Raw genomic sequence first — 15,707 nt, forward strand, 5'->3', positions numbered from 1 at the left:
CCAGAGAGTTTCAGACTACCCATAATGCCTGTCAAGCCCCCTAGGTTTGTGCAATGAAGAAAAGTTTTGATTTGACACTTTTCTAGGCTTTAAAAGGGTTGATTAAAGTGCATAGAGCTAGTGGGAAGAAGAATCACTTCTGTTAGCTTCACCAACGAACATCAAGCAAAGCCTAAAATCACAAGATAAGTTTGGTGCAATGGTCAATTACATACTTTAACTGAGTATAGGGAACTGTTCACGGGATAAAGATATTTAGGGAAAGTTCTGCATTGTTTGTGTCACACTCTGTGTACTGTCTATAACTAGGTACTTGAGTAGTGTTTACAGTATAAAAGCATAACTGAGCTTTAAAACAGAGTTAAAAATAATGGAGCAACAGGATTAAGGATATTTTAGATTTACTGTTACATTAAAACCTGGATCAAAATGACAGTTTATATTTAAACAAGATTATTTTTAAACAAGATTTAAAGTTTAATGCAACAGAATTATTAAATAAGACAGATTTTATATTGTAACCTTTAAAAAGGTCCTAATATGAACTATTAGGTGCAGATTAATGTGTATATAACAATAATAATAATTATGACTGTGAAACAAGTGGTATGTTCATTTATGAAGATTTTTTACAGTAGATCCAGGTCTCATTAGCACACAGCTGTATTTTTTAATCTACAGAACTGCATGCAACATAATTATGCCTGTAATCTTATTTCATTACACCTGAACAATGCTGAAGCATCATATTACAGTCAATGTGGCAACATGTTTTACTGAGAGGACGTGGAACCATTAGACCTAGCTTACAGTCTCCGAGGTCCAAATGAACCTCACATAGGTTTTAATGTCTTTTATTACTTGAATTAGCTCATATACATGTATCATGACAAGAACAGGTCCTGTGACTGGTCATTTATTCTGTTTTCTCTATTTAAAATGTCTGTTTTGCTTACACTGGTTAATTTTAATGATCATTTTAATGACCTATGACAACTTAATGTGAAAAATATTCCAGATAATTATGTTTTCCAACCATATATCAATATCCAAGGTGGGGTGAGCACAACCACCCCACAATGACAAAAAGCCGCCCACTCATTTTTTTAATCTCTATTAAACCATGGAAATTCTGTTTTGATTCTCTTACCAATGTGATGTCATATTGATATAGCCCTGCCTATGGCCACTGACTGACAGTCCTGGATTACACAGATTTATTTTAACTGAAAGCGCTTACTTTGGGGTGGGGGGGGCTAAAAACACAGGGTGAAAAAGACAGTTGCTACTTTTGTTTCATGGTGAGCATTATTCCCAACACCACAGGGAACAATTATACATTCCTCATTAGAGTCCAAAAGAAGATGCAATAATTCTTTATAAATAATGCAGCACTAAGTTTATTACTATTTTTTACTTACTGCTGAATTTTTGGGCTTATGAAATTAATTTAATAATGCAGTTACAATTCACAATTCCCTCCTCTTCAATGCATGTGAATGTGGCAAGTGGAAACCCCTGGAGTTAAAAGAATAATGTTTATTCCCTCTAATTTTGCAGATATGACTTTCTTTAGTCAACGTCATGATATTTAGTCAGGAGATATTGTATGCATAAAAAAAACAATAACAACATTCTGTAGATTTCATCATATTACTTTTAAACAATACACAAAGCCATTGCATTGAAATGAATCACGTATTATCTGTAAAACATGTTAAAACCTGATGTAATAACTTCCTAAACACATAATAATGTTTATTAAAAATGAACTGCATTAAGCCACATTTGCTTTACCGTTTACTAAAACAGACCAGGGCTGACTGCTGGGCAGTGTTCGTCTTTAATTCATTTTTGATAACCCTTCACAGAGACAGCACACCCAATTGTGTCTCTCAGACAATGGCATCCAACGACGTTAGGGGAAATTGATCTCAAGGCATTTTTCTGAATGATTGTCCACAAGTGTAATTATACACAGCTTTACTCTTATCTGGTTTTAGCCACATTCAGCTTGCAGCATCCTTCCAAGACCCCCAACTCATATCTCCTCATGCATCCACAGGATGTACATTACATATGTAAGAATACAAAATAGAAAGAGCAGGCAGCATTGATGAACACCCAGAGAGCTGATTATAAGCTTTTCCCCATCGCTGCATCTCTTCACCATGAGCCTGCAAGTGCGTGAATATTAAGAGCACAGCCAGAGGGGAAAAACTCTTTTGTTGACTGTGTGCTCGACCTGTTCAAAATAGTCGTGAAATAAAAACGCAGAAAGCGTGCTTAACCCTTTCTTTCAAATGTGAAATTTATAAATCGCAAATGATCTTGAACACAATTTCTAGCAGCAAAAATGGCTTATATTTCCAAAAACCAGCAGTAATCAGACAAGCAAAAGTGCGTACATCTGCTCAGACCCTGACGTGGCTCTAAGCACTTTTCCACGTCAAAAATAGTTTTTATAAAAATGGACTTTGCCGTGGATTTTTGCGTACGCACACTTTACGATCAAATCAGTGCGTACGCACACTTTATAAATGAGGCACCTGCTCTGAGAAACATAGTTGACACCATGTTAGCTAGAAGCTTCCCTGCTTTCACCTGCTAAAAAAAACAGGCAGCAACTAGATTCCCAGTAATTCACACAATGATATTTACTGCATTTGAAGACTGTTTGCATTGCAGGGTAGCAGCTTTATCGTGGATGATGAGAATGCTTCATGGCAGAAAAGTGGCAGTCGATGAGAGAGAAGCAGGGGGTGAAGCTCTGCAGCTTTGTCTCAGGTTTTCCCACATGATGAAGAAGCAGAACATACTAACACGCACACAAGTCAATCTGTCAGTGGAGTTGCCAGAGGCACACTGATATCTCAATCTTGTGAGCTGGAGCTCACAGCAGGCTGTGGGGTTACTGGAGACGTGAGCAATGGAAGATCAATAGCCTAATGGGGGAAGAAAGTGGAAAGTTGGGCAGGAGGGAGAGAAGAGACTGAAAAAGTTTAATAGAAGTACTTTACGTGAACAACTACAGAACACAATGAACAGTGTAATTTGGGAATAGTTCAAATCTTTAAAAAAATTCAAATTTTTCCTCATTTTAAAAATGCATACTAGAAAATGCTAAAAATACCTTAAAAGTATCATCATAATAGTCTTTGTGCTAAATTCCTTTTGAAGCCATAGCTACTGTACACTCTTAGAAAGGATGTGTAAATTTTTTACACATCTTTGTGCGTTAAGCTTTTAACACAATATGTGTAATTTTTTCATTATGTGTCATTTTGTGTTAAAATATAACACAAGTTGTGTTAAAAGTAATACAAAATGTGTTGTTTCAATAATAACACAGGGATGGGATTTTTAACGCATTCGTTCTAAGAGTGTACACTGAGTTAATGTCAGGAACTGTCTGAAATTTCAGTTATTCTTCAATGGTAATCTTAATTAATAAATTGGCTTTAATGGATGTGCCATGAAAAAATTTAAAGAATTAAAATGGCTTTTCATTCTTTATAGGTTGGGCTATGAAATACTACATACACAGTATTATTGTACGGAGAAAAAAATGTGAAAATTAAATATTATGATGAGATTATAAAGCCACATAGTGATCAGAGAGAATAAGTAATATAGTTAGCATGTTAGTCTATTGAAGGATAATATGTTTTACGTCTTTATTTTAGGTTAATAATATAAGAATAATGTTAGAGAAGATACTGTATGAGTCAACATATGGACAAAACACGCTCTGTAGAACAGTTTGTCCATTTAGGGCTACTGTAGAACCATAACAGCAACTTCCAAGGAGACCCATGGTGTATGTATATTAAAAGGCTCATTCTAAAGTAATAAAAATAATATAGTTCAATATGTAAGGTCTTTATACCACTGATAATATAGTTATTATATTCATTTTCTGTCAAAAAACAGTAAAAGTTACACATTGCACATTTAAAGGTTCTTTAGTGATGCAATAGAAGAAGCATTTTTGATTCATTAAAGAACCTTTATTCACTGCAAAGAACCTATTTGTGTTTGGATGTTAAAGGTTCTATATGGAACCATTAAGCCAAAAAAAGTATTCTAGGCAGTGACTCTCAACTGGTGGTCTACTGCCAAAAGAATAAATATTTATTTTTCATTTGACAAATCTTATTATTTTCACATCTAATTGTTCTGATGAATTTATATGAATACAAACGCTCAGTAAAGATTCATGATCTAAAAGCCCACTTAGGTTTAAATATCTCACCAACATTAGATTCAAAAATTCAACCAATCAGATGCAAAGAAATTGATGTGGGGAGACAGTCCTGTGCACGCAAAAGCCTTTCACGTCACTATGAAGATGCTAAAGGTACCGTTAGGCATCACTTTTTAACCCACAGAGTATACTCCACCTTTGGCGTCACTTTTTGACGCTCAGGGTTTCGCACTCCAGCATAATTTTTTGACATTCAGTGTATTTTCTGTTGCCAGGCTTATGTGTCAAATAAAGACATACATGTACAGCTAGAAATAATAAACTTTTAATCGTTTTTCCCTCTAACACCTGTGGTTTCCCATTGCAAGCAATGGCATTCCTAGCTCGTTTACATAGACTGCATCTGAAAGCTAAATTGCTGCCTTCGGAGGCAGTAATCGAAGGTAGGAAGGCATCAAGGCACGTCCGAATCTTATGTCTGCTTTACTTCCTGTCTCCAGAGATACCTTCATCAGGCTGCTTTTAAAGGCATTATAGATACACAGGGAATGCGATTGGTCAAGCCTGGTCGAGTTTGAAAAACTTTCTTTTTCACTTTTTACAACTTTTGATTGGATTTCTAGCGAGATACCAAGGCATTTTCGCCAAAGGAAGCACGGTTCTTGGCATTTTTTCTGTGCTTAGCGCTGAGAGCAGAGTTGAAAAGTTTTTACTTTGCGTAATAAGTTAGCTTGTCAATGTCGGCCATCCAATCACAGTGGAGGAGGGGTGGGATAAACATCACAACAACCAACTGCCGCATCGTTTAACGACTGATCAACAAAGCAGAAGTATTAAAGCAACCTATGTGCTCAGCGGAAAAAAAAACTTTTCAGGCTAGTTTAAAAGCTTTGATGTGGACACCCCATTAGTATTGTGCTTTTAAAATATTCAATTACAACAACTTAAACAAAAATTTTTTGAGTAGACTGTATCAAAAAAATACCCCTTAAGATTTGTTTTATCCATTGTAGCCCTTGCTCACAAAAAGGTTGGAGCCCTCTTCTCTAGAGTTTTCCTCAAGTTCACACACACACGCACGCACACATCAAGACAAACTCTCATATAATTGGACAGACTTTAAGTTGGGGCCAAAGGTCTTAGCAAGTTTCTTTTTATTTGTTTATTCTTACTAGGCAAACCATAATAAAGTCACTGATTCATGTTGTAGCAGAAGAGTAGGTTTTACCAGAAGTAATCAAGTGTTGAAGTCGGATAAGGTCAGAAAAATACTCCTGATTCAAAAATATTTGTACTAACATCATAGTTATTCTTTCCTCTGTTCAAACCAAGAAGCAGACATGTCCCAAAAAACTGTAGAGGGAGATGAAAAGAAATATTGTGACAAACCTTTCATGAATTTTCTTCCAGCAGAGATTAAAGAGATGCAAGTTTGTAGAAATGTTCCCCTGCGTAACTACTTATATTGGATATTATGCTGAAATACTATTTCAACTTTAATCCAGTATCACCCAGCTGTTTGGTAGCATCACCAGGGTCCAGCCTGTGGACTGTGTTTGTAATAGGGATGCTGGAAGCATAACCCGGGGCAAACAGCAGGACATTTCTTTAAGGATCAGAGGTCCAGACGCCACGGGACTGCACTAGTGTCAGTCATAGTGAAAAGCTCTTGATGTTCTATATGTGTCCCTTGCAAGGGGTTTGTGGAAGTACTGGGTCTGCTTTCATTAAGATGCTGGCTATCGCACGGACTGCAATGTTAACAGGATTAGCACTGTGATGCCCAGGGAGACTCACCCGCTGAAAGCCTGCACCTTGCTGGATAATCAAAGTGACAGCGCGTTTGAGCACAAACTCTCAAAATCGCACAAACATCCTGCACAGCATCTATCTCACACAGAACTGCAGACAACTCTACTGCATAGTATTCTAATAGAAGGCATACATTTAATACAAAAAAGAACATTATAGACCTTTTGGGCCATTTGTCTGGAAGCAGCATTCTGGAAAAATCTTAGTAAGTTTATTACAATTGTACATATAGGAAATCGGTCAAAAATATGAACACAGTAAACTTCAGACCCATGTTGTTAGCCTACCGGATCCGGTAATAACCTTCTTTCCAGCATTTGATTGGCTAACATTTACGGTAAGATTGGCATGCACCTGACAGCGCTTCATAGCGTGTGGACAGTTGTGGATGTGATTCATGTGAATTTATTAATCAGGTGTATATGGAAAAGATACAAAACAAAACTTTGTTTATAAAAAATACCCATGTATGTGTGGACTTGAAAGAACTCTGAATGTGTTTCTCCAGCATAAATAGGAACTCAACACTGCTTCATCACAAAGCTTATTAAGTTAAAAAGAATGCCTTTATTAAGCAGAATTGTTATAACGGTAAGGAAGGCTTGCCTAGAGCAACTAAATGCTTTCGTTTTAATTTAATAAGCTTTGTTTGATCAGTATATGAAGAGTTTGGGTCCAAAAGCAATAATCCATTTTGACTAATTTGGGTAAAAAAAAAATTCTATGCCAAGAAAATGACAAGATGAAAACCACTATTTTCTTTTACAAACTTTCACATAACATCTTAAGGTTATAATAAAATAAAAAAATCAAACCCATAATTTAATTTTCAAAGATTTATTATAAAAACTAATACATTTTCCTCAAAAGGTTTTTTTTTCCAAAATGCTACAAATCTATGGAATCAATATATAAATGTGCAGTTTTCTTTGCAATGTTATATTGATTTAGTTGTATACACTGATTAAAAATCAAAACATTAATGTCATTAATCAAAACACTTACTTTGTCATATAAAGAAAACTGCTGCTGTCATCCTTGGGACGTTGTCGCTGAACTTTTTTGACAGCGAACAGTTGTTAAATGTTTTGGTCCTGCTCGATTTTTGTTGGCTTTGAGTAAAATAATGGAGTTTTTCATAAGATCCCCTAAGGTCAATGTGTTAGCATTACAGAAGCTTGATGTTGTTGTGTGAGAACAAGCAACAGCTGGCATTTTTCCTTCGCCCGAGTACCTCTCGCGTAAATTATTAGATTTTGATGGCTTATGTTTTTCCCCGCCACAGAAAAGCATCACAGGTTTTTTGCCATCAAAATTACTATTTTGTTTTTGTCTGTTTGTTGATCACGAAGTACATAGTAGATGAGGAAAACTAGGATTCAAAGTGCCACCATTATTGTTTACAATATGTGGAATGCTGTGATGTGATTGGTTAAGCAGATTTATTGCATTCTGCAGAGAAGGAGGACTGGCATTTGTCGCGGTTTGGAGAAAAGGGAGAAAAGATGACAGCATATCGGATATCAGATTTCTCGGTAAAATGAAGAATTTACTTTTTAATACAATACTAATTTTGGTGGTAATTTGTTATAAATGGCGTTTATCGCGTTTTGAAACCAAACTCTTCATATTTTGTTACATTTATGTTAGTTTTAATGACAATTCTCTAAAAAATGCTGGGTTATTTAGGTCAAAAAGGGACAAACCCAACTGTTGGGCAATAGCAGGGTTTGTCCCTTTTTACTGTTTTGTAGGTATATAAACATAATACAATGTTGTACCTTTTGGGGTACATTACTGTTCTTTAAGGATCGATTGTGTACTTTCAAAAGGTACAGTTAACTGTTTTGTACCCCTAAAATTTAACTGGTACAAAATTGTTCTTTAAGGTACACAATTGGTCCTTAGGGTATAATATTGTACCCAATAAGGTACAACATTTTAATGTATTGTATACCCATAAAGGTACCCTATTAGGGTACCACCCCAGCAACAGAAAAAAGGAACAACTTTGTACCTTTTTTTCTGACAGTGAATGGTAATAAAAAAATGTTTTAACTCTTTCTAACCATGCATCTTGGTTAAATGTAGTTGGACAAATCTGCATATTCATTTGCACTCAAATTTGATTCATTTGATTGTGATTAAAATGTCACATTTGGTCTTGTCTACATAAAATGCACTTTGTAAATAGTTTTGGTTTTCATATTGTTGGAGGGAACAACAGGCCTTGATATTGATGCCAACCACCCAAGCTCAACCATGTACTATTGGTAAGATATCTTTACCAGAGGACTAACAGCCTTCCAAACACATTTATACACCCAGGCATATAACAACAACCATAAAGATGCAAACTCTACATTATAGAGTTTTACGTCCATGCAAGGTCGCACATGCATACACACACACAAAACAAAATAACATATTAGTGGTATCTTTATTTAGCGCTCTTGGACAATCAGCCTTAAAATAGAAAGAGATGGAGTAGAGCATGAAAACATCATCTATACATTTAAAGTGCATATCAGGGATTTTCCATCAGCGCTATGAACCGGACACACTCCTAAATAATGCACAAATAAATTAATTGTAATTCTACACCACAGAGCGGTGCATTATCATATTAATGAGTTCTCTGTTAGCACAAATTAAGTAAACAGAAAGAATACAAAAGTACAACAGAACAATAGAACAGTGTTTCTGCATCAAAGGAACATTGTAACATGAATATATAATACTACAGGGAGACATAATTACACAGACAGTGATATTGTTCCATAAACGTTTGCAATTCAGACGAGACATCACAAGCTGCACTAACCCCCCATTTCCCCTATAAACTAGTGCTTATTATAAATATTACCACCTTAAGACATGAATGTGAGTATTGTATAGCTACAGAGACAAAGTTTCAAGTAATTCATATATTATTCATCACTTAAATGCAAAGGTAAGACCACAAAAGCAATTTTAGTGTGTGTGCATTTTTTACAGACATACTGTAAAATAAAAGTGACATACAGACATCCACTATAACCCCGAAAAGACAGTAGTAAACCACACGTTTTCTCGTTTTTTGATTCCATCATGTACACACATTACATTTAAGAAGCTCTGGACCGTTTAAGCACCCGTTTCCAAAGTAATGGTTCTGGTGCTTAGAACTGGCCCGTGTTTTCGCTTTCAATATAGCTAAACCATAACTCAAATATGTGACACCCAGGACCTCAAAACCAGTCGTAAAGGTCTTTTTTTATTTAGATTGATACATCCTCCGAAAGCTAAAATAAATAATCTTTGGTGTATACAGTGGTTTTTTAGGATGGGTCAATATTTGGCCGAGCTACAACTATTAAAAAAAAAATATATATATTGAAACATTTAACATTAAAAGTCTGAAGTCCATGTGAAGTCTTAACCATGCATATTAATTTTGGAATTAATTCTCTATTTGCTTACTGCTGTAATGACCTTGTTGACTAAATTGGGAAAGTTGTAAGCTTTTACATAAACCACTCTTAAATGCCCTAGGAAAGGGTCGCAAAGCAAAGTTTGTAAGCATGTTTCTGGCTAATTTTGATGATGATTTTGCTGCATCCACTCACAATTTTTTTTATATATTTATGGTAAAAAGTTAAAAATATCTTCATGAAACATCATCATGTAAAAAATATTTGCTGCCTTAATTTTTTTGTTGAATCAACTTCATTTCAAATTACTATTATTTATCTTGACTTGAGATGAGTTATAAGTTATAACAACTCATCTGCAATTATAACAAAAGCTGTAGCAACTCTTTATAAGTTGTAGCAACTCATCTGTAGTCTTGACATGACTTGTAAATCTGAGTTGATTCAACAAGAAAATGTAAGGCAGCAAAGATTTTTTACAGTGTAAAGATTTTTCACTTAGAAGAACATTTTTGAGTCATGCAAAGTATTTTACCGTGCAACTTACCATTGGTTTTGTGGTCCAAGGTCACACAAGTTACTACACAAATGATCTAAATAAACATGATCTATCATGAGCAGAACATTTCTAGGTTGACACAGAGCCAGCTTTTAGTCATTTCTTTGGTGGAAACACACAGTCAGATTTAGGTGGACAAGCAATATCAGAGAGCAGAACACACTCAAGTATACCAACAACAAAGTAGTTAACTGAATATGCAGTGCATACTTTAACACTGGAAACTCACGACTTTGCCTCAACTCCTAACTCAAAACTTCTGCAATCAGAATGACATTTTTGCAATGCAAAGACAGCATTAAAGAAATGCCCAACTGTGGGGGCACCAATGAGCTAGCAGAACAAATCTCAACTAAGATAAAGAAGCAAATCGAGCTTGCAGAAAACGTAAAACTCGATCAGAAGGCACCTGTGCAGTTCAAATATAATTAAAGCGTTACACTAAACTACGCAATGTGAAATGGTTAACTTCTTTTGTTTTGAAAAGTAAACGTTTTAATGTCATAGTTTAATGTTTACATCATTTATTAATCCAAAATTTCTTGGTTGTACATTCCAACACTAAATAATGATTGTGAAAGGTCTAGAAACAAATGGTGACGTGTAAATTTTGCTGGCAAATGGAATAACAACAATGACTTACTGTAGTGTAGCAACACTGGTTCACCTAATAACACGAGTTGACAATTTGTTGACTATTTATATGCTGTTTTCTGTATCTCAGTGTTCCTGTAGCTAAACTAATAGGTTGTGGGATTATGTCCAGGGAACAGATACAGATAAATATGTAAAAGGCACTGTACCATCTGCCAAATGCAAAGGCCTAGGAGAAATTATGATGTAAAATATAAACACAAATGACATTATCTTTTGTTCAATGTGTTTTAATACAGGATCTTCCTTGTTGCTTTTTGTCAGTAGCAAATACTGTGCTTTGGCTTTCAGTAAGAGTGCTACTATCCTCCATCAACAGGGACTATAATCTTCACTTCAGAGCACTTTAGCAAAAAAGCACCATCTCATCTCTGGTTCATCAGAGTGGTCATGTCTACACCCTCAAATATATACTTTCTTTAGCAACAGCAGGGGCCAGGAGTGGAAAGCAGAGGTAATAATGGAGGTGTTTTGTTTTGTGAGTGCTTTTTGAGGAGGATTTAGGGATTAGGTTGAGGGTTTGGGACTAATCTATCAGTGGCTTCACGAGTTCTTCTGGGTTCCTCTCCACCGTATTAAGACTCCGTATCATCAAACCGTTTTTAACGTCATTAGGATCTGATGCGAGGTGGATTTCATCTCGAAGCCTCATTAAAGGAGATCTATGTGCATTTTGAAGTGGTAAAGAATTTCTGAGATGTGAACCAGATAAGATGGACTGACGGCCCTGAAGAGATAAACCGTTTGACTTGCGGGCTTTGACACTGTGGTACATGCAAGCTGCCAGCCGAGGTGAGATAGTGTTGACTGATGGGTCTGATGGATTTGCAGTAGATAAGTCAAAGCCTGTGCTAACTCTGTCCTGACGTGTTTGGTTAGGCGAGCGGAGGCAATCAGCCAGTCTGAGGAGACGAATCTTGATGTGAATAGAAGTGGAATGAAAGCTGGTGCATCAAAACCTGGGACTGAAGTACAAAAAAGGTACCTCAACTTTTTCTTTACCAAAAGTAGGGGGTTGATTAAAAACGGAAACACAGATAAGGCGTTTAACAAACGGAGCTAAAAAATAAAATATTAAATAAAAAATAATCAATACATAGCTATTTGAACATAACAATGACCATGTATAAAGTAAGATGAAGTTTCGATTTTATTTATTTTTTTAAATTAAGGACTTGCAAAAGCCGCAAAACTGCACTTCGGGAAGGTGGCAGAATCCATTAAGAGTCTGATTTACTAAAAAAAACATCTCAGATTTGAGCTCTTCAATTCGACTGTTTCTAACATACTATTATTCATAGATGGAATGACAAATCTTGCGTTGCATAGAAAATGTATGCCAAGATGCTGTACAAGCAGATGACTATTATAGGTTTTTGTTGTTGTTGAATACATGCACAAGCGTATTACACATTTAAAACAGCTTAGAAACGCAGCTCAAAGTCTGTGTCTCAACAAAATATGCTGTATTATATTGCACTTTACATTATATTTAGATATGTCCTGGGCATAATATTGATAGAATCGAAGGCCTTAGGATAGTTTATTATGGCTTTACATATAAAGATATCGGTATCATTATTCTATGATTTGCAATCATGCGCTGCGTTTGAAGTCTTTTGGAATTGTTTCTTGTCACATTACAACCTTGCAATCTGGCAAATTACAGATTTGTCGGTTTGGTTGGTCTTGAAATAACATTACAATAAAATGAACAGTCCTAACCCAAACAACCAGAGCTATGTGACTGATAGGAATATTGTTCCTCTAAGCTTAAAAAATAACTCTAAGACTAACCCTCTGGTTTGATCATAAAAATGTTGTTAAGAATGATCCACGAACACATCCTACTTGCTAAAGTTTAACTGTATTGGACCAAGTTCTCCACACCTGCATGTTATTTCACTTTTTCCATCCTACTGGCCTTGCAAAATAATTTGTTACCAAGTTAGACTCAGCTTTCAGAACTTTTTTTATTGCGTAGCGCGGTGGGAGACCAATACCTCCAGGACACGATCCTTGAACTAGCAGCAAGGAACAAAGGCAAGAGAAACGATAGGACGAGAAGCAATAGAATGAGAAGCTCCTTTGAAAATCTCTGTGGACACCCTTTCGTAGCCCACGCTGCATACGTACCACATGTGGCGGTAGTTAAGGGAAAAGCAACCTCAAGGATACCCATGAGAGGGACACAAAAATTGAAGCGGAGAAAGTAATCGCGCTCTGCTTGATTTGAACTGTAATCCTGCAGATATGCATGAGTGATCTATCAGAGGAGAAATATATGATGCAAGGTAATAGTGTAAGATTTACATACTGTAGTTCCTTAAAGGGGGCACAGCAAGAAGAAAAACGATTTGCCTCAGTGCTTTTAAAATATTGTAAATTCGAAATACAGGAAGTGCACAATGCCAACACTGGCTAGATTAGACTAGAATGGACTTGATTGTTTTAGTTTTGCTTTAGTGCAGTAAGATTCAGCAATTGCCTTTACTAGGGTCCATATAATCAGATTCTTTTGTCCAAATTTGTATAGTGTACTGATATATGAAACTACAACACAAAGATTGATTTATTATTTTCTTCAACGTTTCATCTGCAAAACTCACACATTCAACGTATAATAAATGTATGCCCCAAGATTATTCAGATGCAAACCTTGCAGCCACGGTCAACAGTCACAGTGTTAGCTGGGTGAATGATTTGAAGAATTCCAGATTAACGTGGGTAGCTTGGAGTGTGACCTTGTGTACATTATTTATTTGGAGAGGCCCAGCAGATCAAGCAGAGCACCACGCTCAGTCATGTTTGAAGAAATACCATAATATCAGACAGAAGACCCGCCTGATACCTTACAAGCATGGCTTAAGCAGCAGCCTTTCTGGATTTTGATAAGACGCCCTAAGCTGTGCTTAGCTTATCTAGAATCACACAAGCAGTGGAGATGGAAAAAAAGGAGGTTACTGTTTGACCTTGTTGGGCGTTAATGTCTGGGAGACAGTCATTGGTTTAGGTCTTTGGTTTAGGAAGACGGGAATGGTTGGGCTGGAGGGATGCACTGGCCCTGGGCTCTCTGTGTGATTGAGACTGTCTGAACCCTTGGTTTTGTGGGTTATATATTGGTGGTGTAATGGGGATGTGTATGGTAGCCTGCATTTCTGGGTTGATATACTTGAGTCCGCGAGTTGGTAAAAGTAGATGTTTCGTCCTAGAAAGACCTGCCTTTTCCAGCCTATCCAAGGCCCCAGGGAGCATGCGGGCTTGTTGCACTTTTTGGGCCTTGATGAGTGTTGGAGCTCTCTTGATACTGTTTGGTGGTGGTGTAGGTGTTGAAAGACTGCTTTTTACCAATGGACATTTTTGGGTATCACTCTCTAGCCTACAGGAAAGGTTACCAGAAGCTAATGGGCTTTCTGGCTTACTAAGTTGAGGTTGAAGATCGCTTAGTGTTTTGGGGTTCTGCAATGTTTTGGAGGAGAAAGCGGAAGTGCAAGTAGAAGGAACATTATCTACTGGTAAGGGACAATTCAGGGCAGACTCAATGGCAACGTGACTCTGTAGATCTTTAGAACCGCACTGCGGGATCAGTGGGCGGTTACCAGGCTTGCCATCCATATTGAAACAACAGGCATCTGTAGGGGCTGATTGTCTTTCATTGGTGTGAAGCTTGCTGGGTATGAATCGGGGAGCTTGTAGTATCTGAGGCTATTTGAAAGAGAAAAGAAAAAATTTGTAAAAACATATTTTGCCTTAATTTCAAACAACATGAACAAGCATAATTGCAGAAATAAAAATAAGCACACATTACCATCGCAATATCAGTTCTAATGGGAAAACCCAATGTAGGGTGTGTTTCAATACAAAAAATTATTGCAGAAGCATATTACTGATATTAATCACATTTTCAAACTTTGACTAAAGTTTAGTTTGTACACTTTTTGTGTTCTTCTAAAGAAAAGTTATCAATATGGCTTCAAAGTACAGTTTTGTAAGGTGACAGGCTTGTCTGACCAAATTACATTTCTCATCATTCTCTGTGACAGCACAGGAATAAAGTAATACATATTCTGTTGCACTAGCACTATAAAACTACTTCCCTTGTTTTGACCAAAATGCAAAAAAAATTTTAACTCGAGAGTTGAAACAAGAGCTACAGCGTATTCTCTTCACTTTTATTGGGTTTTTACGGCCACATGTGTTCACATACGCGAGACACTATCTCAAGTCTGGGTGTTAACTCAGACTTGCATGAGCCATAGTGAAGCATCCACACATGACAAGCTGTCTGAGAGGGCTTTGATTCTCACCGCTCTTTGAGTATAATTCGTCTTGGCAGATTGAGGAAAAGCTCAGTGTCTCTGCACTTATTAGCAATGATGTGAACCTACACATGAGATGGTGAGGTCACAATCAAAGCAGTGCATGCACTCAACCACTCTACCAGACTGACAAACTAGAAGGCAATTCAAAATAACAACTTACGACTGGAATCCAACAGAGTCATGGGTGGTGAACAAAATATTAGCACAAAAGCTGCACAAAGTTCAACATCCAGATAAAAAATGAATTTTTGTTCCAGTGAATGAAACCTTTAACACATTTTTTGGCAGCAATTCAATATTCCATATCAGGATCACAGGTGATTTGAGAATGATCTCACCGAAAGTCGTGTTATAGTCACGAAAAATGTGATTAATTTATTCGTGTCCATGGCACAAAATTCAGCATTTTTTCGCGCCTTAAGTCTTTTTCATGTCACACAAATTTCTACAAATAGTTTTTCGTGTCCATGGCACGACTTTCTTTTTCGTGTCATTTTATGTATTGTTTTCTAATTTTTTTCCCCTATTTTCTTACCATTGTCGCTTGGGGTTAGAATCACTTTCTGTTATATTTTTCGACATCCTAACCCATCCTAACTCCAGGCGAGAATAGTTTTAAAAGTGGAAGAAAAACATGTAGAAACCAATGCATAAACGTACATTCTAACCCAAACCCCAAATCTAACCCAGCCCCAAGCGACAATGATTTAAAAATAGGAAAAAATGAGAAAACAATAAAT

At 36.5% G+C, this 15,707-nt stretch overlaps 1 protein-coding gene across 5 annotated transcripts in view; it reads right to left on the minus strand.

Annotated features, from left to right (window-relative positions):
- Window positions 1-8,440: 8,440 nt before the first annotated feature.
- The window catches only part of ccser2b (coiled-coil serine-rich protein 2b), a 158,837-nt gene continuing 151,570 nt past the window's right edge, over window positions 8,441-15,707 (minus strand). For 3 of the 5 annotated variants that reach the window (XM_065242656.1, XM_065242655.1, XM_065242653.1), the window contains exon 10: window positions 8,441-14,350. In XM_065242656.1, coding sequence (XP_065098728.1) covers window positions 13,655-14,350 — 696 coding nt within the window. In that variant the 3' untranslated portion in view covers window positions 8,441-13,654. The remainder of the gene's footprint in view (window positions 14,351-15,707) is intronic. The other 2 variants (XM_065242658.2, XM_065242657.2) reach the window with 1 other exon arrangement.

The sequence above is a fragment of the Paramisgurnus dabryanus genome, chromosome 1 (assembly GCF_030506205.2).
Source record: "Paramisgurnus dabryanus chromosome 1, PD_genome_1.1, whole genome shotgun sequence".
Lineage (NCBI taxonomy): Eukaryota > Metazoa > Chordata > Actinopteri > Cypriniformes > Cobitidae > Paramisgurnus > Paramisgurnus dabryanus.